Source organism: Camelina sativa, chromosome 7 (assembly GCF_030686135.1).
Source record: "Camelina sativa cultivar CO46 ecotype springtype chromosome 7, ASM3068613v1".
Taxonomy (NCBI): domain Eukaryota; kingdom Viridiplantae; phylum Streptophyta; class Magnoliopsida; order Brassicales; family Brassicaceae; genus Camelina; species Camelina sativa.
The window spans coordinates 30894753-30919229 of record NC_141886.1 but is presented as its reverse complement, the minus strand read 5'-3'; the positions used below and the strand labels follow the sequence as shown (position 1 = coordinate 30919229).

Sequence of the window (24477 nt, the reverse complement as noted above, 5' to 3'; positions counted from 1 at the left end):
AATATTGACTTTATGGAACCAATGTGATATGATTTAGCCATTTTGGAAGTGTATATTGATTGATCATTAAGGAAACCAGAAAAAAAAGAGAGAGAGAGAGAGAGAATTGAATGAAGTTTCTTGGTTGGAGATAAATAAGGGGGACATCACAATTTCCTTTGTCTTGAAATTCTCAAGACCTTTTCATCCCTCCACCAATTCTCCACTTTGTTTGGAACTCAGAGAATGATATTTACTTTTTCTCCATCCGTTTCTTTTCCTCTCTTTTCTTAATTAATCACTTTTGTCTTTTTCCACCTTCTTTCTTTCTTTATTCCTAGACAACTCTTCTTCTGTTCATCTAACAAAATTTAACAAAAAAAAAAGAGAACACACACAATTATAAATCTAAAAACTAATCAGATATATAGGGTTATTAATTACTCTTTTCCTTGTAAAATTTGCTCCAAATCATGCTATGGCTTCCGAAAATTTCAGACACGGAAGGTAAAATGCTGCAATCTTTCTCTGCTCCATTTTTTTGAAAGTTATTTTCCTGCCAAAACTACAAACAATAAGAAATTTATAAAGAATATTACGTACGTACCTCGACGTGCAGACCAACCCTTTTGCTAGATTCTATGCACAAGACAACATGATGAAGAAGGGATTTAACATTCGTGACACCAAGTAATGTCCCCATTTGAATGATCAAGGAACTCTTTAACACATTTTGACCCTTTCTTTCTAAACAAAAGCTTCTATTAAATTTTCAACATTCAAACAGGTTTCTTTGATCTCTAGGTGTGACTCGCCTTGCCTTCTCGCTGGCGATGTTAACCAAGCCTGGAAAGAAGCTTCTTGACTCCTCAGAGGTATATACGAGGCTGCTCTCTGAGTATACTTAAAGGAGTTTGCATATCTAATCTACTTGTAGTTTGAAATCTTTTTTTTTTTTTTTTTTTTTTTTTTTTTTTTTTTCTTGTTCTTGTACAGTCAAGTCATCATGTCTCGTCCTTGGGTCCAAAAGAATCAGCTAATCATACAACAAATTCGAATTATCCACCGTTAGATATCGTTCATCAAACTCCACAACAACGGAAAGAGATGCAGAAGCCATCGTTTGATCACAAGAAGATGGAGAATCTTATAAAACCAGAGCCGGTTGGGTTCAGCAATCACCACCGTCCAAACCCTAGTCCCAAAATCTCATCCTCACCTGGTTCCAACATTACCGAGTCACAATCAAACTTAAACAACAAACAAAACAATAGTAACAACAATAGCAACATGAGTTCAAGAAGCAACAGCATTGAGAGCACGTCCTCTAATCCCTCTAAGCCACACACAGGTGGTGACATAAGGTGGGATGCTGTGAATATGTTGACCTCCAAAGGAGTCCAGCTAGGTATCAGCGATTTCAGGCTTCTAAAACGGCTAGGTTATGGAGACATCGGTAGTGTATACCTAGTCGAGCTAAGAGGAACCAACACCTATTTCGCCATGAAAGTGATGGACAAGGCTTCCTTGGCTAGCAGGAACAAGCTGTTGCGAGCTCAAACAGAGAGAGAGATCTTGTCTCAGCTTGATCACCCGTTCTTGCCAACTTTATACTCACACTTCGAGACTGATAAATTCTACTGCTTAGTCATGGAGTTTTGTAGCGGAGGTAATCTCTATTCCTTGAGACAAAAGCAACCAAACAAATGTTTCACAGAAGACGCCGCGAGGTCAGGGAATTCAAAAATTGATTAATGACTCTAACAAAAGACAATTCTAATTACATCAATGTATCAACGTAACAAACTCTTTTATTTTGTCTCTTACAGATTCTTTGCATCTGAAGTGCTTTTGGCATTGGAGTACTTGCACATGCTCGGTATCGTGTACCGTGACTTGAAGCCAGAGAATGTTCTAGTCCGAGACGACGGGCACATTATGCTCTCCGATTTCGATTTATCCCTCCGATGCTCCGTCAGTCCAACTCTCGTCAAGTCCTCCTCTGTTCACGCCGCCGGCGGAGGAAGCGGAAGCGGTCGACCCGTCGGTCTCATAGATGAGGACGCGGCGGTGCAAGGCTGTATCCAACCGTCCACATTCTTCCCGCGGATTCTACAGTCATCGAAGAAGAACCGAAAGGCCAAATCGGATTTTGGACTCTTCGTTAACGGATCATTGCCGGAACTCATGGCGGAGCCATCGAACGTTAAATCAATGTCGTTCGTGGGAACACACGAGTACTTAGCACCGGAGATCATCCGTGGAGAAGGACACGGAAGCGCCGTAGATTGGTGGACCTTAGGAATCTTTATCTACGAGCTTCTCTACGGAGCGACGCCGTTTAAAGGACAAGGGAACCGTGCGACGCTTCACAACGTGATCGGACAAGCTCTTAGATTCCCTGAGGTTCCTCATGTGAGCTCGGCGTCGAGAGATCTGATCAAAGGGTTATTAGTTAAAGAACCACAAAAACGGATCGCTTACAAACGAGGCGCGACGGAGATCAAGCAGCATTCGTTTTTTGAGGGTGTGAACTGGGCGCTGATTCGTGGTGCAACGCCGCCGCATGTACCGGAACCAGTTGATTTTTCGTGTTACGCAAGCAAGGATAAAGAGTCTATGGCAGCTATCGACGGCGGCGGCGGAAAGAAGAATAATAAAGGTGGTGGTGGTTGCAGTATCGGCGGTGGTGATAACAAGTCTAACGGTGGTGGTGATGATCCTGATTGCATTGACTTTGAATATTTTTAGCAATTGAGATAATGGTGATGACTTAAAAACTTCATCAAACAATTTATATTTTTGGCTGCTTTTTGTTGTATTTTATAATAATTGATTTATCCGACATTTTTTTAATTATTAGAACTCGATATATGAATTGTATAATTTGAGGGAATTTCTTTAATTATTCTGCTATTTTGTAACTGACTTTTGTATATATATTAAAAAAACAAAAATTTGTCATATAAAAGAAAAATTGCTGATCAATTTGATGATTTTTTTTTTGTTTTGTTTGGTTTTTAGTGAACTGATCTCCGGAACGGTTATATCTCTTTTGTATTTTTAACTTTTAATCCTCTAGAGCCCCTAAGGCCATTAAGACAATATCTTGTTCGGGATGGTCAAGAACATTACACAGCCGCTCAATGCAACCTTGTCTCACAAGCAACCTGCAGCGAATGGTTTTAGTATCAATTTTGTTTAAAAATATTAAAGAAAAAAGAGTTGTAGTTTGACAAAAAAAAATAAAAGGAAAAAAGAGTTGTATTGTTTGTTTTTACGTGATGTGGTCATGATTCCGCTAAAAGTTACATTAGAAATCATCCTAACAGCAAAAATAAGTAGAAATTAATTAAACAAAACACATGAAAACCAACAAATTTTAGAATTCGACAACATTAAAAGTTTATAACCATTCAAAATTGTTTTGTAACAAGCAAATTTACATACACCATCTTGTACCAAAAATCCTCTTCTCTTCCAATCTCGATTTTACATACTTCAAGAAAGTCTAATACCGCTAAGACCATGGTTGATCATAGCTGGTAAGTGGCCTAAAGCATATTATGACTTTATCTGCGTGTTTGTTGTTGTCCTCAGTTTCCTTGACTAACATGGTTTGCACTGTTAATAGTTTAGTTTTTAGCTCACGGATATATGCCTAGTTGGCTGCCTAAAGGGTTGATACTTTGTCTGTGAATGCACGATTTAGGTTATGATACTACTGAAGGAGTGTCGTGATGTCCAACTTCGCTGCCGAGCTGCCAGGGATAATGAAGAAGCTGATCAACCATTGTTATCAGTTTGTTTCTTCTGGTTTCTACAAAAAACCATTTTTTCTGCCATTGTGGAACATATAGCATCTTCTGGTCATTACTCCTCTTATGCGAGGTCAGCTCCTTAGACATGGCATAAGTTTGATGACGCCCAAGGTGATATGATTTACAGTTTTATTTGATTTATGAGTTTATATGGTTCTTCATAGTTGTCAAAATGCTGGTGTCAAGGTACTTCCTTTGTTCGATTATATATTTCAACCTTTGACTTGTGTGACTTTTAATTTGTAGGTTGTTCGCTGGGGGCGATCAGTCTATGCCAACATTTAGATATTCGTCCGGTTTCAGCTCACAGTCAATGTTGTCTCTCTCGTAATTAATGCCGTAGCTGCTATTTCAGGTTTGAGTTTCTGTTGCATTCAGCTCTATTCTACTCTCTCTCTCTCTCTCTCTCTCTCTCTCTCTCTCTCTCTCTCTCTCTTCTTTCTCTTTCTGTATATATCTAGTTTTGTTCATACATTACAGCTAGCTTCTCTGGGTTAATATGATAATGGACACTTTTGGAGCATTGGCTTTCCGTGTGCTTCCAAGGAGTCAATTAGTTCAGCGTAAGTGACAGTCTTTAGATTTTTAGTTTCTTCCATTAGAGAGGATAAGGAAGCATAGCTTTTAGGCATAATAGAAGCAAGCATTTTGACAACTAAATCGAAAGTTAGTTATGCCTTCTCCTAATGCTCTCATTTGATTTGCTACAGCTTGGATCCTATCAGAATATGCTTTGACTTTTTCTCCTTCTTTCATTTTCACATTTTCAAACTCTCTTCTTAGGGATTGAAGTATAACAGGTTTGACCTTTTCATTACCTTGGTAGGGTTGCTCCAAGAGCTTTCAGGCTTGATGTGCTTAAGTTTCAGAGAGGACTTCATCAAAGACGATGTCTGCTACAGCATGCTGAATGAGTTGAAGAGCAGCAATGTCTTTGGTTTTAAGCGACCCTTCCAGTTTCCAGTATCTTTTCCTTTTTCTGCTCTAGGAGTTGTATGTAGGTTCGGCTTGGTACTCCATCTTTGACAACATCCCAGAGATCTTTATTCATGAGTGTAGTTTTCATTCTTGCAGACCAGAACTCGTAATTCTAGCCATCAAAGACTGCAACAAGTTGAGATAATTGCAGGTTTATCGCCATCTCTCTCGTTTTCTTTTCTGGTTTTTTCTTTGTAACTCTTGTTCTGACTTCTTCACATTTTTTTTTGTTTCTTGCTTTAACAGGTACATGCTCCTACCTAGGCTATCTATCAAGTTGAGCTCTGATACCATGTTGAACTCTTGCTCATATCTTCAGGTATGTATTCATTTGTCAGGTAATCATTGTTGTTGAGTTAGCTCGGTTAATTCGCTTCGACAACAAAGCTTGACTGGAAACAACGGTTGATATGTGTTGCCATCGGGGTTATCAGGTAACTTTTATTATATATTGTTTACATATATACATGTTGGATACATATCTTATATAGATATATGTGCAATGCTTGTTGAAAACACAACTAACGTCTTACTTGAACCGACGTTATACGGACAACAGACATTCATATATAATCAACTTTTCTTAGTGTGTGAATAGGCAGGCAGCTTTGTTTCTCTGCAGTGTCGTCTCTACACTGTATGTGGTTTTGGTCTCTGATATAGGAGGTCCCTTGACTAGTCCCCCGAACAGCTTTAATGGCAACAGAGTGGCTCCTCCTTTTCAATCCATCTGCTTTCATCACAAATCGATGATGTCCCTTTGTTCTTGAATGTATTATGCAGATGCATCACTAGTTTCTATACTGTTACTTTATTTAGGCACATCAAAATGGAAAGAATTAAAAGATCATAGCTACAACAATACTATTCGTATTCCAGTTCACCCAACTCTCTCTAAACCATATGTCTAAACAAGATTACACAAGATCGTCAAACACAACGGTCTCCAGGTAAAACTTTTGACATGACTTGAGAACCTATTGAGAAAGAAATCAGAAGGACTTGGTAAAAAGCTTGCTAGGTGTTCTCTGTTCTGAATGGGTTTGTTGTAATAAAAAGAAACGTGAAGCTTGGTTAATATGACAAAGATATGGCAATTTTGTTCAGAACACCATAATAGTCAGCAGACATGAGCACCGCGAGTTGCAAGCTTTTTGTTTGATAGATAAAATAAATAATAACAGAAAACACAGTTTTTTAATGTTATATTATTATGATTATTCCCCTTCATCGCGCTAGTAAGCAAGCTTATGATTTCGGTTCATAGCCACTAGAGGGGCTTGCATGTGTGTCTGTGCTGCGCTCTGATTCTTCAGAAGATGGGTCAGCACCTGTATGAGAGGTGGTAGACTGTCAAGAGGCATACTACTACTAACTCATAAAAAGGTAGGGACTAACCAAAAAAAAAAATTGCAGCATCATAAAATTAAAGTAAAAAAAACTGAAGAGTTTGTTGTAAAGATGATGATGTATGTTTTTTTACCTGTCACATCACCGGATCTGTGAGGATGTACAACACCTTGCATCCTATTTGCCTTTGCCTAGACACAAGAAGAAGAAGAAGAAGAAAAAAGCCCAAAAGTTAAGTTTGCAACATGAGAAGAAAAGAGAAGAGGAGAGGGGGATCTCGTTGGTTGTAAACCTGAGTCTCATTCTCATTCGAATCTCCTGCAGAGTCAAGCAACGAGGTGTTGTTGCTTCCCATATCAAGCGTAATAGCATCAAGGTCCCCCTTCAAGGCTTTCATATTTGCACGCCTCCTCTTTGCTCTCTCCCTCCTTGCACTCAGGAAAGCTAATTCTTCCGCAGTTCTGGGGATGGATGACGATGATGATGATAATCTAGTGCTGACCATCTTCCAGAGTGTATCTTCTTGTTCTGTACGCCTACTCTCCAATTCTTCAATCGCTAACTGAAAATATTTATCCCTCTTCTTCGTTGACAGAATCATTTTTACCGTACCTATTTTTTTTAACAAGAAGGATAAAATCAATTAATCAACAAACAAACAGACGGGAAATCATATATAAATTACTGTATCTAACAAAGCCAATTCGATGAACAGAGCCCCGAATTTTCTAGTAAAGGTTTCTTTCTCTTTTTATTTTCTACACTTGAACCCCATCATCATCATCATCATCAACTCAATCCAAGTTTTACATAAATCATCACTAGACAAACAACTATGGGATTCCCAAAGTATTATTAATATCCCACCCAACAACAGCTAAATCAAATCTAGGTCGTGCATAGTAATAAATTAACGAACGAACACAAGAAAGGTACAGTTAGACTTGCCCTAAAAAATATTATTTTGAGGTACGAGACAAACCTGAGACTCACTGAGAGAGAAGCGATAACGAAATCAGATCAAAGCAAGCTTGCTCATGAGAGGTATATGGATCGAGAGGATTAGAGGGGCAGGCTTTAAGAGAGACAATGGAGGCGGCGCAATGGAACGAAAACAAATAAAACTTTTCTTTTGGTTTTTGGGTCTTATTTTTGTGAAAAGCAATTCGGCCCAAGGCCCACCACATAGATAAAACAAACTCAACCGAATTATTTTTGTAAATGGTTTTGTTGGCACCCTGGAGCAGCCAATCTAAACGAATTATTTAAGCGTTGTTTTCTAGAATTAAAGGTTTTTGAAGATTAGTTGCAAATTCGTTTTGTGGATCATGCATGTCACGTAACTCTGACTCTCATATTAAAAAATCAATAAAATATCACTGCCTAATAATATTTAATGAGCGGCAAGATATACCTTCTGAAATTTGCTAAATTATGTTCTTGGCAATATTAGAACATTGTTGTGTCATAAAATAACGATCATAATTAGTATTAAAAGATATTTAAAAATTGGCTGCAAATTAAAAAGGAAAGAAAGAGATATTGAGTATATTTCCATTTAACAGGAATATTAAGCTAGATAGATTTGAATTAATCTAATAAGTGTATCCTTCTTTGGCACTAGTAATTTATATATATATATATATATAGGACATAAGCTCATTATGATAGATATTTAATCTGCCGTTATGAATGACAATAAAATAATATATCTGGATTATGGGAAGATTCTAATCCATTACGTCAAACAAGGATAAGACTGTTAACCAAAGAGCAAAAATAAGTAGAACTCAATTAAACAAAACACAAATTTTAGAATTCGACAACATTGTAAAAACCATTCGAAACTGTTTAAGAACCTAAAATCACACATTGTAACCGATCGATAAAACCTAAGTTCAAGTAGTAGTATTACGAGTCTTTAAAATACCCCATGATGATTCTATCATACCTCAAGTTAATATCATGATCATCAGCGTGAGTAAAAACTGCCTCATCCATCTGTTGCAAACCCCCTGCTTGGATAAACATCCTCCTGTATGGGAAATCTTCTCCTCCTCCATTAGTCTCCACTTCAAAAATAACCTCTAGAACCCCTAAGGCTGCTAAGACGATATCTCCTTCGGTAGGGTCAAGAACATTAGACAGCCCCTCAATGCAACCTTGGCTCACAAGCAACCTGTATCAATTTTGTTAAAGAATGATTACTAAGGAGAAAAGTATCAATTTTGTTAAAGAATGATTACTAAGGAGAAAAGAGTTGTATTGTTTGTTTTTACCTGATGTGGTCATGGTTCTGCTCAGAAGTAATAGTAAAAATCGTCCTAAGAGCATACGTCTTAATCTCAGTATCGTTCAGATTAAGCAAGTGAATGATATGCCTTGTAATGCCTGACTCTATCACAGAACTTCTGTCCAAAACTGCAATGTTGAAGACGATCTGACAAATTTTCTTCATGACTTCACTATCTTCTGTGTTTGTCAAAAGTCTGAAAAGACCAGGAAGCACACCATTCTCAACAACAATTTGAGTATGCTGCGAATCAAGGGCAGCCACTATGTTAAATATTGTCCCGAGAGCTTCCCTTTGAATCAGAGCGGTGGAATGCCTAAACATATACAACAAAGTTAAGATAAGTTTGAATTTAATAATCTGTCAGTTTTGCTACAAAAAAAAAACTAAATATATAGACATCTACTTACTGGAAGAGACTAACAAGTGCAGAAATTATTTCTGAATGACAAATCCTCTGTATGGTTTCAGAGTTGCTTCCACCAGAGAGATTAGAAACAACCACAACTGCAGACTTGAGAGCATCATCACAATGATTTAACCTCAACAGCAGGGCAAGGACAGGAATATCTGGGTCAACAGCAGGGAAAGGACTCGCTCTGAAGAAGGCTGATAACGTGGCAGCAGCAGCTCTAAGCATCTCGAGCGTTGGATTCGCAGTAAAAAGAGCCAGAAGAGGTGGCATAGCCCCGTGATTGAGGACATAATCACGGCGTTCTTGTGACTCAATAGCAAGGTTTTCCAATGCTTGGGCAGCCTGTAATAAGAAGAAACAAAGAAGCCAACAATTATCACTCCCATGAAGTCTATCTAATTAACAATTTTGAAGTAGGAAACAAAATGATAATTGATACCAATATCCGGTCTTCCTCCCTTTCAGAACTGAGGAGTTGGACAAATAATGGGACTGTGCCATTATCAATAAGCACTTGAGTGTCTTCAGATGAAGTCAAAGTTGCAAGAACAAAAGCTGCATCGTCCTATTAAAACTACAAAAGCAAATCAGCATATATTCCAAAAACACAAAGCTACACATACATGAACAACAAACAAAAAAAATCAAGGATCACCTTCAAGAGAGGGGAGTGGAGGAAAAAATGGACTAATCGAGTAACAATTTCAGATCGAGCAATATCATCGATGGAAGGAGAATAATAAGAGTCACCTCCATCAGTAAGCAATTGTCTCAATCTACTCATAGCATTCACTTGTAAAGCCATATCCTCTGACATAAATTCGATGATAATCCTTTGTAAAGTACGTTCTGCTGGTATAGTTACGAACTACAATAGAAAGAAAGAAAGAAAGGAAGGAAGCTTAGAGCAAAGACAAAAACTCTTCGATATGCTCTGCATATAATCCAATCTCTAAGAAATTCAGGTTTGCTGGTCCAAAAACTCTTCAAACAGATGATACACTACAGCTCTAGATATGTTAACATTCCTTTTTTTTATCTCATGGATGAGAGTTCTATCTAGGGTTTCTCACGTATATCTAGAGATATCTTAACAGCATAGATACAATATCACACTCCCTAATCATCTTAAATTTGTACATCACATTCACAGCATCAATAACAGAGAATTTCCCCAACCATCCTACTAGAGACCTAGAAATTCTAGCTTTCAATCACTTCTATTTCATCATCGTGAGAGAAGATCTTAAACTTATCAATCTGAATCAACGCATTAAAATAAGAAGCATACTTGTCTCCTTTGCGAAGAAATTGATGATGAAGAAATTGCTGATGAAGAAGAGAGATTCGGCGCGGTAGACCACCGAGAAGGAAACATGGTCGACAACAAAAACAAGCTATTGAGGAAAGCAATCGCCTTCTCTATGCGGGTAAAGGCTTACTACACACAACTATTTTCTCGGGAAAACATTTCCGAGATTCGAGAGATTTTTCGCATTTGGGGGGATACAGATTCGAGATAGAGAAGAAGAAAGAAAGAAAGAAAGAAAGAAAGAAAGACGACGACTTGCTATTGTGGTTTCGATTCGAAAGTTTTTAGGGTCTAAATGTTTTGGCCAAAATTCGAACCCCGTTGGTTCTTTTTTCCCCAAACTTTTTTTTTGACCCCGTAACTTCCCAAATTTACGTAACTACCCACTGATTTTAAAAGCGAAAGAACAAACTACAGTAGATATCTCGATTCTATGTGATAACTTTGAAATTAGATTAGATGAGCGAGTTTATTACTATTCTTATTATTAGTATGTTTTGCATAATCTCTCTTTTAACAGAGTCTTTCAGGTTTTGGTTTCTTGGTCTACAAGCCATCATTAACAACAAAATTCTATCTCTGTCACTCCCTCCTCTTTCGTCGCCACTCTTTTAAATTTATTTCCCCGGGGAAGCACTCTCCTCCACCTAATATTATATAGCACCTAAAGAAACCTCCAGGCAAATTGATCCGTTGGACCACCCAGATACCCTCTTTCACACACCTCTTACAAGTCACATTCCCCAGTGAATCAAGACCCTTTTCCTGCATTCGAACCTCCACTATCAATAGCAGCTTCTTCAAGGTTTCTGATCATCTCTATAACTTTCTCATAAGCACCGGGGGATGATACCTTCTGCAGCCATTACAGCTGACATTACTGAATGCATTTTGACCAATCAAGCGAGCGACACACCGCTTTACACAATCCTTTACAAGCCGCTGGCAAAACTTTTGCTAGGTCAGAGACTCAAGCCGCATCATCAGAACCTGTGTCAACAAGAAGCTGGATTATTTAGAACACCACTCAAACCATACAAAACTGGGTTTTATATAAGAAAAAAGGTTGGTTCACATTACATTATCAAACTTAATTAATTAACCCACCAGAAAAACGCATGCAAAGCAAATAAGTAAGGTCCAGTATTAAAAACTGTGATTAGATGTGATCAAGTACTAACCGACGCATGCCTCAGCCTCATTGTTGGCCTGTGTATTATCAGGTTTATCTTCGCACATAATGTACCTGAAATGATTCACAATTCAATTTAAAAAAAAAAAAAAGGATAAGAGAGAGAGAGAGTGCTAGTTCTCTTTGTATACTGCGTCTCACCTCGACCACAGATGACGGGTTCTCATTGTTCTGGTTCGCATTGACGCCTTTCATTACTCTACGTGGTAGAAGCTCAAAATCCCAGCCAAGTAGTTCACAGACAAACCGAGCAAAAGCCTTATGAGCTCGTATCTTCATTTTCGGTACTTTAGTAGTGCAATGTTGAACAACTCCAGGACAGTGTTTGAATCCTTTGATCATCTTCTTTATCAGTCGCAGCACAACACACACCGTTCATAGTTTGTCTCATAGTAACTCTTGAGCTCAACATTCCCTGAGAAGACTCTAGATATTAACTCCAACTCCTCATCAGACAAATTCTCATCACCGTTCTCCTCAACTGAACCAACACCATCCTTGGCAAAAAATGTCTTCTGATGCATTCTGTTGCATTTGTAACAAAGCAGCCTTTGCGTGTTCTTCAACAGACCTGATTCGTTGTTTCTCGTGAGGAATCTTCAAGTCTGAAGGCAGCTCAGATGCACCTTCCTCAACCACCTTTACGCCCACAGTCTGTCAAAACAAAAAAAAATAACCAAAAAAAAGTTTTTAAAGTATTTCTGAATCACCAGAAGAACCATTCAAGAAACCTACCAAGGATCATAATGATCCAGAACAACATTAATAAGCTTGTCTTTGACCGATAGTAACCTGAACTACTGTATCAAGCTATATAATTCACACAAGGAATTTTGAAGCCACAGACTGCAATAGTTGCAAACTAAACTTCTTACCAAGGTGTATTAGAATCTAACCTGAGCGTCCTTGTGGCTCGAAACAACAGGGTTGTAACATTGCAAACAACTTGTGCAAGAGCTCTATGCTGAGCTTTTGAACTTCCTACAGCTCTTCTCTCCAGTGCCAGTGCCCCACAAACGAAACACCAGAACTCTCCTTCTCCATTCCCAGTGTTGTTCTTCTCATAGTATTCCTTAAACTCAAACGACTGATCCTCATCTCCTTCACAACTATCATCTTCCCCTGATTTGTTACCGAAGAACTCGCGACAGGTTCGATGGATATCTCTCTGAAGCAAATTCGCAGCTAATCTCGCTTTCTCTTCCTCCGTAATAGGCACCGCAACTTCTTACACGGCCTTTGTTCAGCCCATCCATCCAACAGATCCCGCAGACTGAAGCAGTTCCTTCACAGGCCATTCCCGGCCCGAATCAGGCCTCTGACGCTTGTTGTTATTGTAGAGAGATTTGGGGGGGGGGGGGATTGTTAGGGTTTCTGGATATGATCTTCTGTGGAGGAGGAGGAGTAACATGGCGGCGAGATAGAAGTTGCAAATCCGCCGGCGGGATGTAATTGGGCCTGCTGCTGGGTCGTTGAACAGGGTTGAGATTGGGGCTAGGGATTGGGTTTCGGGTCGGGGGACCTTGGTGTCAGAGCGAGTGAAGGTAGAGATTACTTCTTGCTTCAGAGATTCATCCTCGTTAAGATGATTCATACCTTTCCCGGCGGCCGGCGATGAACCTCAAAAACGTGATTTAAGATCATTTATAGGTTAATGGGCTTAAAACTTTTATATTTAGCTTTAGACAGCAAGATCCAATGGACCGGCTTATCGTCCAATTTATCAGATTCGACTTCAAGCAAACAATACCTTTAGCTACTGACTGTTAAACTCAGCAGTATTTAATAAATGTGTTAATTTTTGGTCAATACTCATTTACACTCATAGCCATATTTAATTTAATTTTATGGGTTGAGCAGCTATATATAATTAATTAAAAATAATTGATTACGAAATAGAAAATTTGGTGTACAAATTCGTAAAACCGCATGCGCCCCTTTACGGGCATTCCATATTAATGGATTTGGTCGAACAAAACATAACATTTCGGAAGAAGTCGCGTGTGAGAACTTAGGGGGCCAAGGCCTAAACGTTTTTAAATTAGTAAAGAATCTAAAAAGACGACATCGAGTGCCAGGTGGGCGAAGAAGACTCAAAGTTGTGTTTGACTTACCGACTTTGTGATTTTTTTAATCTCGACCGTCCGACCTGGATTGATTTAATCAATTAATCACTTCGCATATAATTGATTTTGTTTCAGTAACTTGTCAGGTGAGGCTTTAATTTATGTATTTTTCTTACGAATGTTCTCAAATAGTCAGTGAAAATTGAGAACATCACACCCTCCTAGAAGAGGTTCATTCATTAAAATATGTTGTTGGATTGTGTAAAAGATGGCTATTTGGTAAAAATAGTTTTGTATATAAATTGAGAATAACCAATTTTAGCTCAAAACTGAAAAACAAATCAGATGAATCTGTCAATTGTTTTTTCTGAACTGAACTAGGTCAACGATTACTGTATTATCTCACCAACTGTTCTAATTTTGTTTCAACTAGACAACAACGACCATAGTGGCCAAAACTATATTTAATATTATATTTATTGGGTCGACTACCATACATAATTTACAAAAAAAAAAAAAAAAAAAAAAAGAATTCACTTGTGAAATAATTAATTTTTTCGACGCCAAAAAGCCCAAACTAGCTGGGCCGGCCATGATAGTAGACAATAAATAAAAATAGTAAAAAATATAAAAATGGAAAAAAGGAAATAGAAAAAAGTAGCTAGATGATGGATCATGAATCTAACGGTTCAAATTTAACCAATAAAGTCATCGAACACCCAGGCGTAAAAGGAAAAAAGTCAAAAAGGAAAAGTCATCGAACGCCAGCTAGACAAAGAAGTCAAAGTGGTTTGACGACCGACTTTATAACTTTAATCTTGACCGCTGAAACCTAACGCGATAAAATCACGACCGTCAATTGCTTTCATACCAATCTATAAATATTGGTGATCCCCTCCTCTCTTTTTTCCCAGAACCACATATGTCCACATCTTTCTCTGTTACGCTTTAGCTGTTGTTGATAGATGATTATTCTAAAAGAACGCGTCTTTGAGATTTTCTGAATCGATCATCATCGTTCCTACTTATGGGTTTTCACTTTTCATTGATGATTGATATTTTCTAGGGTTTGGTTTCTAAAATTGCGTCGGTGGCTTTTTTTTTTTTTTTTTTTTTTTTTTTTTTTTTTTTTATGTTCGTGCGATTTACTTTTTTCTTTTTATAGATTGTGGATCGATTGCTTTGATCACTCGGTGATGGATGGTTTCGATGGATTGATTATTGCTTCTCTCTGTTACGTCTCGACGCGGGAGTGTTCTTCCTCTGGCTTTTGTTTCTCTTAGCGAATTATAATCCGATGATCATCGCTTTTCGATTTCTGAAATTTCACCTTCTGTAGAGTTATGATTTCTAAATTGATTTTGTCTTCTCGTTGTGTTTTTGTAGATTGTGTATGATTCTATGATCCGCCGTGATAGGTTTTTTTTTTTTTTTTTTTTTTTTTTTTTTTGTATCTCTGGCACGCGTTTTCTCTACGCTAAGTCTTCAGTCGAATTTTGATCCCGATTCGTTCTCGCTTCTGAATTTTTCACTTTTTCTAATTCAGGTTATTTATTTCTCGTCCTCTTGTTGATGATTTAGATTGTCGAGGATGATCGATAGGTGATTGAGGAGGAGAAGGGTACTAAAATCGATCGGTGGTGGTTCTAATTTTTGATCCGAACTTGTTCTTCGCTGAATGTTCACTTTGTCTTTTCATGTTGTTTAATCCACGTAGTTCTATTGTTGTTAATCCAGATTGTGGAGGGTAATACTATTGATCGATTGGTGATTAAAGAGGATACTTAGATGGATCGGTGATGGTTTTATTGAACGTTGTCACGCGTTTTCTCTGTTGCTTTTTTTTGTCCTCCTTTCCCAATTCTTATTTCTTAGCCTTCTTCTTCTTTTCTAGATAAGCTACATCTCTCTTCTTTTCTTTTCGTCTTTGATGCAGATCGTGTAGGCAATGGGATTGCTCTGTTGAATCTTTTGTTTCTCGCCTATCATATCATATCATCTCTTTTGGTTTCTTCTGTTTTCTCGTGCGTTATTTTCCCGAATGACTTACTCGTTACAATCACGATTTCCTCTCTGTTCTATTCCGTATCAGTTGATCTTGGAAGGATGTGTCGTCGCTCCCTGATGTGTTACTTCTTTGGCGGTTTTCTATTTCCCTTTGTTTCCTTTTCAGGGTTCTTATATTACGTACGCTTGTTTTCCTTCTGATTTTTGTTGGTGAAACTTTTTGGTTTAGATCTTTGACGTTGAAGGCATTGTGAAGGGAAGGATGGCTTGCGTTTAGTTTCGTGTTTCTGGCTACTTCGCATCTATATCACCTCTTTCTGCTTTTGGTTGATTTATTTAATTTTGGCTATTTTTGTTTCTGTCCTCTGTGTGTCTTAATTTGTTTTCCAGGTTTGATACATCAACGCCTCTCTAATTCTCTGCTGCCTCTACACACATTCATATGAAAGATGATCGTAAAATTCCCTATCACACATACACATTCATATTCTTTGTACTTTTTTGTAACTAGTTTTTGAATGCTTATATGTCTTTTAGGCCTGCTAAGTCTGACCTCTCTGTTCCAGAAGGTTTGACATGTGATTTATTGAGGTTTTCGTTCCTCTTTCCCTTGGGTATATTTCTGTAATCTGTTTGATTTCATATACTACCTTGATTTTGAATTTTTGTTTCCTGAGTTACAGACTGCGCCACTTGGGAGTCTTCAAGATCATTTGGATTTGTTATTGGATGTTTCAGGTTAACAGTAGTGTCGCTGATCTTCCTAGTGATGCAGGAATTTATGTATTATGCTTAAGACCCTTTCTTTTGTTATAGGTAGTGGAGGTTCTAAAAGAGAGAAACGTCAGGCTACTAACTGGTTTCTTTCCCCTGTCTTTTATGTTTATTGTTTGATCATACTCTCATATGCTTGTGACGGTGTTTTTTTTTTAAAGTGAAATGTTCCCTTCTTTATAGGTGTATATTTTGAGCTTGAAAGATGTCTTTGATCTTGTGCTTCCCTATTACCTCTCTGGCGGTTCCTTATCCCCCTTTGTTTTTTTTAATGGTTTCTTATTTCCCTGTTACTTGGTTGTTTTTCTTTTCTAAATTTTGTATAATTTTCGATTTAGATCGTAGAAGTTCAAGTCATTTTGGGAGAGAAGGATGGGTGGCGTATAATAATATCGTGTTTCTGGTTCTTTCACATCTATACACCTTTTTACCTATAGATTGTTTTATTTAAAATTGGGTATTGTTCGTGAGGTATGATTTTCCCCCTGTGTTCCCAGAATTTCCTTCACAACTCACTTTATTCTATGTCCGTATACACACTCAGATTAAAGATGATCATAGAGTCCTCCCAAACGAGTTTCTGGTTACTTATTATATATACACTTTTCTGCTATTGGTTGATTTATTTAATTTTGGTTATTGTTGGTTAGGTTTGATATGTCCTCTGTGTCTTATTCTGTTTTCCAGATTTTCTACATCAATCATTCTCTGTTCCTCTGCTGTTTGCACACATTCATATGAAAGATGCTCTTAAATTCCCTTCCGAATGAGTTTGTTCTAATACTTTTGCTTTGTAAGTAGATTTTGTTTTGATTGTCTTTTATCTCTGCTAAAAGTCTGAGCTCTCTGATGCAGAAGGGTGGACCTGTGTTTATTTAGGATTTCCTTCTTCTCTCCCTTGAGTATATTTCAGCACTCTGTTTCCATAGAATTTGTTATTGGATGTTTCAGGTTAGCAGTAACGTCTGCTGTTATTGGATTACCCTGTATTTCTGCATCGGGAGTTTTGCTAATTACGTTTACAGCTTGCCGGGAGAATTTGGTGCTTCCATCTGTCGTTGATTCAGGTTTTAGTTGATGGATTTAGTTTTTGAATTGAACAGCGTCAAGTCTGAGCTCCTCTTATGCAGAAAGCTAGACATGTTGGTAGTCAGGTTTTCGTTCTTCTTTCCTTCTTAGATCTTCTGCAATCTTTTGATTCATAATTCCTGGATTTTGAAGTGTGTTTCGCTTACTCAACCATTGACAGTGGGGAGTTTCTTTTGGCTTTTTGGTGTGTTGAGGATTCGAAGGAGCCCGACTCCCTTTTGATTTTTTTGACATCGAAGGTTGAATTTACAGTAGGTTTTAACCTCTGGTGTCTTTTGCCTTTTTCTGTTTTGATGACCACTACATTTGATGAAGACGTGATCAGCTCCCCTCCTTATCTGCTTGTGCTTGTATTTTGCTGCATCTTTTCTATAGTTGATACTAATCGCTTCTACTTGAGATGAAGTCATTATCGTTGCATCCGGGTTGATTTTGCAAAGTGGTAGTTCTGTTTTGGCCTGCTTGCCTACACTCGTATCTGTACATCATGAATTTGTGAAGTAGATTCAGTTCATATATTATGAGTTCTTTGGCATGTGATTATTGCATCGCTGTTGATCTGTGAATTACTTCTGACTGTTGTAATTTACTGGGTATTCAAGAAAAGGGAGCTTCCATCTCCATACTAATTGACGGGTTCCCATCCTTTCTTCCTTGTTTCTGCTTTTACGAGGCTATTTATTTTCTCAGAATTGATGCTATTAATTGTGGTTGCATAGTCTATTGCTTCTCTCTGAGCGGAAATGTGCTACAGATTTTGAGGATCCAGTATATTTACTTATGAGTTGGTCTGTTCTCCAGCAAGACAAGGTAATATCGAAGGTTCTATCAGTTTCACTCATCGGTTTTGTATAAACTCTTTTTTGTGTATCTTCTATTTCATGGTCTCTGCCGCTGGGGATTAGTTGTTCAGGATGGTTGAAGCTCTGTAGGTTGACTTCTCTGAAGGTGTGGATACCATACTTGTTCTATTGATTCTAAGATTGAGTTGTACTTTTGATGATGATTCTCAGTTTCGCAGCAATGTCTGATTAATATGTTCAAAAAATTTGAAGATTTTCAGCTCTTACTGTACACTACGTGGATTTTAGGTTTCATCAGATACCTCAGTATTTATTCTTGTATTTTAGTCATATAACTACTAGTTTGCCAGAATGAGTTATTTAGTTAATTTGTAAGTTCTTCCACAGGACATCAGATTTCTTGCCATTGTCAGAATCTGGGGGAATGAATCTTGTGATTCTGGGGAACACGTACAAATATTATTGAGGTGTTGTGTTGCTCATATCTTCTTTAGTTTGTTATTTTGATGTCATCGTTGATTTGATTATGTATGTGATTCTTGCTGGTAGTGTGACCTCATCATGGGGTAGGCTCATAGAAGGTGAAGAGCATCTTCGTTTTGATAACGGTCTTTACTTTTGACTGCTGACATTTGAATTTGATAATGAAGTCCTCAATTGATTTTGTTCGGGTGATACATAACCTCCTTACTTCTGGTGAAGAGGTTGATTACTTATGTTGTTGAATTGTTACCTCCGAATCCTAGTTCCTTTCTTCCTTTGGACGTATTGGCTTGCAGGTCAAAGCTTTCTGTCTAACACGATAATGTACCTCCATTCTGGTTACTGTTATTCAGACTCTACGATTGGGGAAGTGATGTTTACTTAATTCTCATCATCTCTTGAACCTTAATTTGCTCTGTCACACATTGAAGCCTATGTTGGGTTTGCAGTTTGTGAAGTTTTCATGGAAGGTCTTTGATGTTCACTGAAGTTGAGTTTATTCCTGAAGAAAGATATATGTTACGAAAACGCAACGTATTGATGCAAACTTTTTTATCTTCTGAATTAGGACGTGTTGCCATACCAACTATTGGTAAAGTAATTGTGAGAGATGTTTTCCTGTATGTGAGTGATATGTTTTGCTGGAAGGGACTATACAAGTGAGTGTTGTTTACGGAATTACTGGGATGATATATTATTGAAAATATATAAGATTTGTGCCTGATTGGCTACATTTTGTGCAGGAAGACACAACTCCGAGAGGCTTACAAGCTTATACGTAGAATGAAGTTAAAAGGTTATTGAAGTGTCTATTCTGTTTCACTCTTGCGGATATTAGTTGCCTTGCTTTTCGTTGGTTCATGTATTACTTGACGCAAGTCTTAACACTTACCCGAGATCTGACCAAACTCTTGTGATTTCCGGACTCGAACTTATGCAGATCTCAGGCCTTTATCTTGTGCTGTGGATTGGATTTGCTCATATCTCATTCAAAGAATGGAGTAGGTACGGATGTCATTTGTCATTACTTGATTAATATAAGTCTTCTGGTATTATTGCCTCTTGGGGATTGATTGCAGGTTGTCGTTTGTTCATGTGAGATTTAAACTTTGTGGCCTTTGTGGGTAGTGCTCTTAGTTTAGTCTGCGATGATTGAGTATATGAACACACTGCTGGTGAAGAGGTTGATTGTGATATGTTGCTGGATTGTTCTCTTCCTTGGTCTTAGGTTAAAACTACTCTGCCGACACTGGTTTCAATGAAATCACTGATGTACCTTTTCCTGCTTACCACAGAATTTGCCTAGATCAGTTATGGGACCTTTGTTGTGGTTGCTTTGACTTGCCTCTACAATGATTTCTCATTGGTCGGAACTTAAGAGGATCCTCATTTTGATGCGGTTGTTATTACTCATTGAAGCCCACGCTGGTGTTGTAGTTACTGAAACTTTCATGGGAAGGACTGTGATTGGAGTAGACTGCAATTGATTGAAGTTTGTTAATAGCGAAAACAGTTATGTGCTTTTGTATATTATCTATTCTCCGAGGGAACTGAAGTCTTGTTCCAGAAGTCTTGGATGTATAAGATTCTGTTTCACAAGTGTTAAGATCAAAATTCCATTCGCTTTAAGATTGTTGCTTCTGTTATTATTGAGACACTTACGTTAAACAGTTTTATGTGCTTTTATATAACTTGTGTTCGTTCATTTTACCTTGGTTTGGTGTGGAGGAGGAGGAGAAGAGTCTTATGTAGCTGGTACGCAGGAAGTTGAATCGGATTAGGCTGGATTCGTTTTGTAAGTGGAATGTTGTTGGTTAAAAAGATATCTTTTAATGATTGGCTTGTAACTAAGAATCACGTGGGTTATATACTGCACCGAGACGGTTCTATAACTTTTCTAAGCAGTTAAGCTTTTGCTAATCACAGGTTAATAAAATTTCAACGGTCCATAATTCATAAACTAATCGTGTCGGTCAAAAGTCAAATGTCCGTGTGGTCCCTCCCTGTCCGTATCTGAAATCTGACTTAATGAGTAGTGAGTCACTTGAACGAACGACTATAGTTCTATTTTCTCTTCTTCTTCTTCTTTCTTTGTATGGCTGTGGTGGTTTTCTTCGGTGTTCTCTCTGTCCTGGTCGTCTGCTTGGGACTACGGCGTCTCCTTCACTTTCTTCAAAGGAGAGAAAAAGCAACGCAGCTTCAACATCCTGTGACTTTCACAGGTGTTTCTCCGGCGGCGGGAACATTGGCTTCATCCTCGTCCCGGTCCTTGTGGAAGTACCATGTGTTCCTCAGCTTCAGGGGTACAGATGTACGCAAAGGATTCCTCAGCCATCTCTACAAAGCTCTCACCGACAAGGGGATCCACACTTTCCGTGACGACACAGAACTCCAGCGTGGGAATTTCATCAGCCCGGCGCTCTTGGAAGCGATTGAGCAATCAAGATTTGCCGTCGTTGTGCTCTCCGAGAACTACGCCACTTCTCGCTGGTGTTTGCAAGAGCTTGTGCACATCACAGATTGCGTCGAGAAGAAACCACTCGAACTCATCCCCGTTTTCTTCGGTGTTGACCCTTCACATGTGAAGAAACAATCTGGGAATTTCGCCAAGGCCTTTGCTGAACACGACAAGAGATCTGATACAAACACAGTGAAAACATGGAGAGACGCCATGGTCAAAGTAGGATTGATCTCTGGGTGGGATTCCAGGAACTGGTGAGCAAATTTAGAGTCCTTCTAGTGAACTTTACATGTAATTTCATTGTTTGAGAACCGAACTGTGACTCTGTGGGGGTCTATCTTGATTTAGGAACGAGGAGTCGAAGCTTATCGAGGAGCTTGTTCAAGATCTTTCAGACAGATTGTTCTCACCAATGTCTTCCAGTGATACTACTGGTGAATTGATAGGAATGAGTACACATATGAGAAGTATATATCCATTGATGAGCATAGATCTTAATGATGTCCGAATGATCGGAATTTGGGGAATGGGTGGTATAGGCAAAACCACCATCGCAAAATATGTATACAAAGCCTTCTTGAGCGAGTTCGATGGTGCTTCCTTGTTAGAGAATGTGAAAAGAGACTTTAACCGATATGGTCCATCACATTTACGTGAGAAAATCTTGTCTGAAATCTTCCGCAAGAAGGACATGAATACATGGAATATATATTCTTATGTGATGAAGGAACGATTATGTGGCAAAAAGATTCTTCTTGTTCTTGATGATGTTGACGATATAAAACAGCTAAAAGAACTCGCTGGAAGTCCTGAGTGGTTTGGACCAGGAAGCAGGATCATTATCACCACTCGAGACAGGCGTGTTCTAGACATGCATGATGTGGAACGTATCTATGAAGTGATGCCTTTGAGGAGCACCCAAGCACTTCAGCTTTTTAGTAAGCATGCTTTCAAGCAACCTCGTCCATCTGAAGATTATAGAGAGCTTTCAATAGATGTTGTGAAGCAGCTTGGTGGTCTTCCGTTAGCACTTCAACTCGTAGGAGGATCTCTCTATCGCCGGGAGCTGGAATTTTGGGAAGACAAACTGGATTTGCTGAGAAATAATAATGATGATTCACTGTTCAAGGCGTTAAGAGTAAGTTATGAGGCATTGGATGACCTAGAAAAGAAGATATTTCTTTACATTGCGCTCTGTTTCAACGGAGTGAATATGGACAGAGTTAGAAAAGTATTAGACCTGTTTTTCGTATCTTCCAGGCGCAGAGCGTTGCCCACCAGACCGAGTATTACAGCTCTGATGGAGAAGTGTATGATTAGCCGGTCAAACACAAATCGACTTTGGGTCCATGACTTGCTCCAGGACATGGCTTATGATATCATATGTGAAGGCAAAGATGAAAGGCCATGGAAACGTTTAATGCTGTGGGATTTTGAAGATATCAATCACGTTTTCTCCACCAACGCAGTAAGCTGATCATCTTTTATTAAGCTCAATCTTATGTCCCATTCTTGGATTTGAATATTTATTTTATCTCTAGGGCGATGAAGCAATTGAGGTGGAAAGCATATTTCTGGACATGTCTAATGGAAATGAGCTCAACATAACACCTGGAATCTTTAGGAGGATGCCAAATCTCAAACTACTTAAATTTTATACGAATTCCAGCATTGGACAGAGCAGAACAAGGATGTTAGATGGCCTCGACTACCTCCCTACGCTGCGGTATCTTCGGTGGGATGCTTATAATCTTAAATCATTGCCATCTCAGTTTTGTATGACTTCTCTATTTGAACTCAACCTCTCACACAGCTCAATAGAAACAGTTTGGGGTGGAACTCAGGTTTGATGCGGTACACAAAGGAGCTCTCTTCTTCTCCTCTTGATTTAATCTTGCTGATGCTTCTTCTCTATGTTATTACGGTGCAGGAACTTGCAAACTTACGGAGCCTAAACCTCACAAGCTGCAAGCACCTTAACGAGTTTCCAGACCTTTCGAAGGCGACTAATCTTGAGAGTCTGAAACTCTCCAATTGTGATAACTTGGTTGAAATCCCCGAGTCCTCTCTTAGACAACTCAACAAACTCGTCCACCTAAGATTGAGTGACTGCAGAAAACTAAGGAGCCTCCCAAACAACATCAACTTGAAATCCCTCAGATTTCTTCGTCTGGACGGATGCTCTAGCCTGAAAGAGTTTCCATTTATCTCAGAGACTGTCGAGAAGTTGCTTCTGAACGAGACAACTATTCAACAAGTACCATCATCAGTCGAACGCCTCTCTCGTCTCAGAGAGCTACGCCTCTCCGGCTGCAAGAGACTGATGAATCTCCCAGACAGCATGAAGAACCTGAAGTCTCTCACTGATCTTGGCCTCGCAAACTGTCCTAACGTTACATCATTCCCAGAAGTCGGAGCAAACATACAATGGTTGAATCTGAACAGAACAGCAATAGAAGCAGTACCTTCAACAGTAGGGCAGAATTCAAAGCTTCGTTATCTCAATATGTCTGGCTGTGACAAGCTTATGAACCTTCCTCCAACGCTAAAGAAACTGGCACAACTTAAGTACTTGTATCTTCGTGGTTGCATTAATGTCACTACGTCTCCTGAGCTCGCTGGTACCAACACAATGAAAGCATTGGACTTACATGGAACATCGATAACAAATCAATTGGTTGACTCCACTAGTGATGAGCCTCCTGGATGTGAAGTACCTGTCATTAGACGGTTCTTTATGAAACAAGTTCGAGAACACATCAAGAAGCGTAAATCCAACAGATGATAAGGATCAAAACAGAGTCCTTTTGGCTTACTTAGATCACGTGACCAAACCAAATGACTCTAGTCTTTTAAACAACTGCCACGTAAAGCTTCGTCTTGGCCATGTGGCAGGGTTTAAGAGCATGGCTTGAGGGTATAAATAAGTTTTGGTAAAGACAGAACCCAGGAGGGAGGGAAACGGAGTGAGAAAGATTAGTATCAGCAGAAATGTCGGGAGCACAAGGAGCAGAGCCGATGGGGTCAAGAACGGCGACAACATATGAGTCGGTGGAAGGAGGAAAGAACAAGACGAAGCTTGATATAAAGCCAAAGGAAGACGAAGGTGGGATTCAAGTTGACAAGCTTCAGGATAAGGTCTCTGATGCTGCTGGACTTGGCTGACCTGTCCTTTGGTGCTGGTAAAGTCGTAAAGATGACAATAAACAGGATCTTGGTGTTACCGGAACCGGCTAGATCCACGTTTTAAAGAAGATAATGAAGTTTCTAATAAATAGTTAAACTAAATTAGCCAATTCGATTTGTAAGTAATATAATTGTGTTATGGATAACCGTCAAAATAAATGATGCGGCCCAAAAAAGAGAAATACTGTAGTAAATTAATCTAGTGGCTATGGGCCTATGCTTTATTGTCTATGGGATTGGGCCTGTAAAACTCCAAATATTCATGGTC

At 38.7% G+C, this 24477-nt stretch overlaps 5 protein-coding genes and 1 pseudogene across 15 annotated transcripts; 3 read left to right on the top strand and 3 right to left on the bottom strand.

Annotated features, from left to right (window-relative positions):
* The first annotated feature begins 160 nt into the window (after positions 1 to 160).
* LOC104703278 (serine/threonine-protein kinase AGC1-7-like) lies at positions 161 to 2956 on the top strand. 3 transcript variants are annotated; one of them, XM_087457461.1, is made up of 5 exons: positions 161 to 486; positions 599 to 669; positions 767 to 854; positions 976 to 1709; positions 1809 to 2956. In XM_087457461.1, exons 3-5 carry the CDS (start codon positions 813 to 815, stop codon positions 2728 to 2730), a joined length of 1698 nt encoding a protein of 565 aa, XP_087313587.1. In that variant the 5' UTR covers positions 161 to 486; positions 599 to 669; positions 767 to 812; the 3' UTR covers positions 2731 to 2956. The 3 variants fall into 3 exon arrangements, with proteins under 3 accessions (XP_087313587.1, XP_087313588.1, XP_019082849.1); XM_087457462.1 differs by having other exon boundaries at positions 221 to 486; positions 784 to 854; XM_019227304.2 differs by lacking the exons at positions 161 to 486; positions 599 to 669 and having other exon boundaries at positions 698 to 854.
* A 2874-nt stretch (positions 2957 to 5830) lies between these two features.
* On the bottom strand, positions 5831 to 7258 carry LOC104703277 (uncharacterized). The gene is made up of 4 exons (XM_010419281.3): positions 7111 to 7258; positions 6421 to 6740; positions 6262 to 6319; positions 5831 to 6109 (listed from the first exon to the last, which is right to left on the bottom strand). The coding sequence occupies exons 2-4, from the start codon at positions 6727 to 6729 to the stop codon at positions 6027 to 6029; spliced, it is 450 nt and encodes a 149-aa protein (XP_010417583.1). The 5' UTR covers positions 6730 to 6740; positions 7111 to 7258; the 3' UTR covers positions 5831 to 6026.
* Positions 7259 to 7901: 643 nt separating this feature from the next.
* On the bottom strand, positions 7902 to 10419 carry LOC104703276 (importin subunit alpha-3-like). The gene is made up of 6 exons (XM_087457436.1): positions 10128 to 10419; positions 9492 to 9704; positions 9276 to 9401; positions 8832 to 9178; positions 8408 to 8737; positions 7902 to 8307 (listed from the first exon to the last, which is right to left on the bottom strand). Exons 1-6 carry the CDS (start codon positions 10212 to 10214, stop codon positions 8040 to 8042), a joined length of 1371 nt encoding a protein of 456 aa, XP_087313562.1. The 5' UTR covers positions 10215 to 10419; the 3' UTR covers positions 7902 to 8039.
* A 905-nt stretch (positions 10420 to 11324) lies between these two features.
* Positions 11325 to 13060, bottom strand: LOC104705077 (uncharacterized; annotated as a pseudogene). The gene is made up of 3 exons (XR_015561394.1): positions 12237 to 13060; positions 11481 to 11994; positions 11325 to 11392 (listed from the first exon to the last, which is right to left on the bottom strand). The product of XR_015561394.1 is annotated as an uncharacterized LOC104705077 (transcript).
* A 3465-nt stretch (positions 13061 to 16525) lies between these two features.
* On the top strand, positions 16526 to 24438 carry LOC104703272 (disease resistance protein RML1A). Of its 8 annotated transcripts, none has more exons than XR_015561388.1 (12): positions 16526 to 16770; positions 16875 to 16980; positions 17139 to 17341; positions 17437 to 18086; positions 18182 to 18224; positions 18467 to 18546; positions 18629 to 18783; positions 18916 to 19032; positions 19131 to 19221; positions 19306 to 19358; positions 19503 to 19567; positions 19791 to 20191. XR_015561388.1 is itself a non-coding variant. In XM_019227995.2 (4 exons), the coding sequence occupies exons 1-4, from the start codon at positions 20658 to 20660 to the stop codon at positions 23806 to 23808; spliced, it is 2898 nt and encodes a 965-aa protein (XP_019083540.1). In that variant the 5' UTR covers positions 19791 to 20657; the 3' UTR covers positions 23809 to 24438. The 8 variants fall into 8 exon arrangements, 1 of the variants encoding a protein (XP_019083540.1); XR_015561390.1 differs by lacking the exon at positions 16526 to 16770 and adding an exon at positions 18332 to 18367 and having other exon boundaries at positions 16842 to 16980; XR_015561389.1 differs by lacking the exon at positions 16526 to 16770 and adding an exon at positions 18298 to 18367 and having other exon boundaries at positions 16842 to 16980.
* Positions 24015 to 24438, top strand: LOC109125683 (uncharacterized). The gene is given in 1 exon segment (XM_019227997.2): positions 24015 to 24438. A coding segment is annotated over 1 exon segment (246 nt). The 3' UTR covers positions 24261 to 24438.
* Positions 24439 to 24477: the final 39 nt, after the last annotated feature.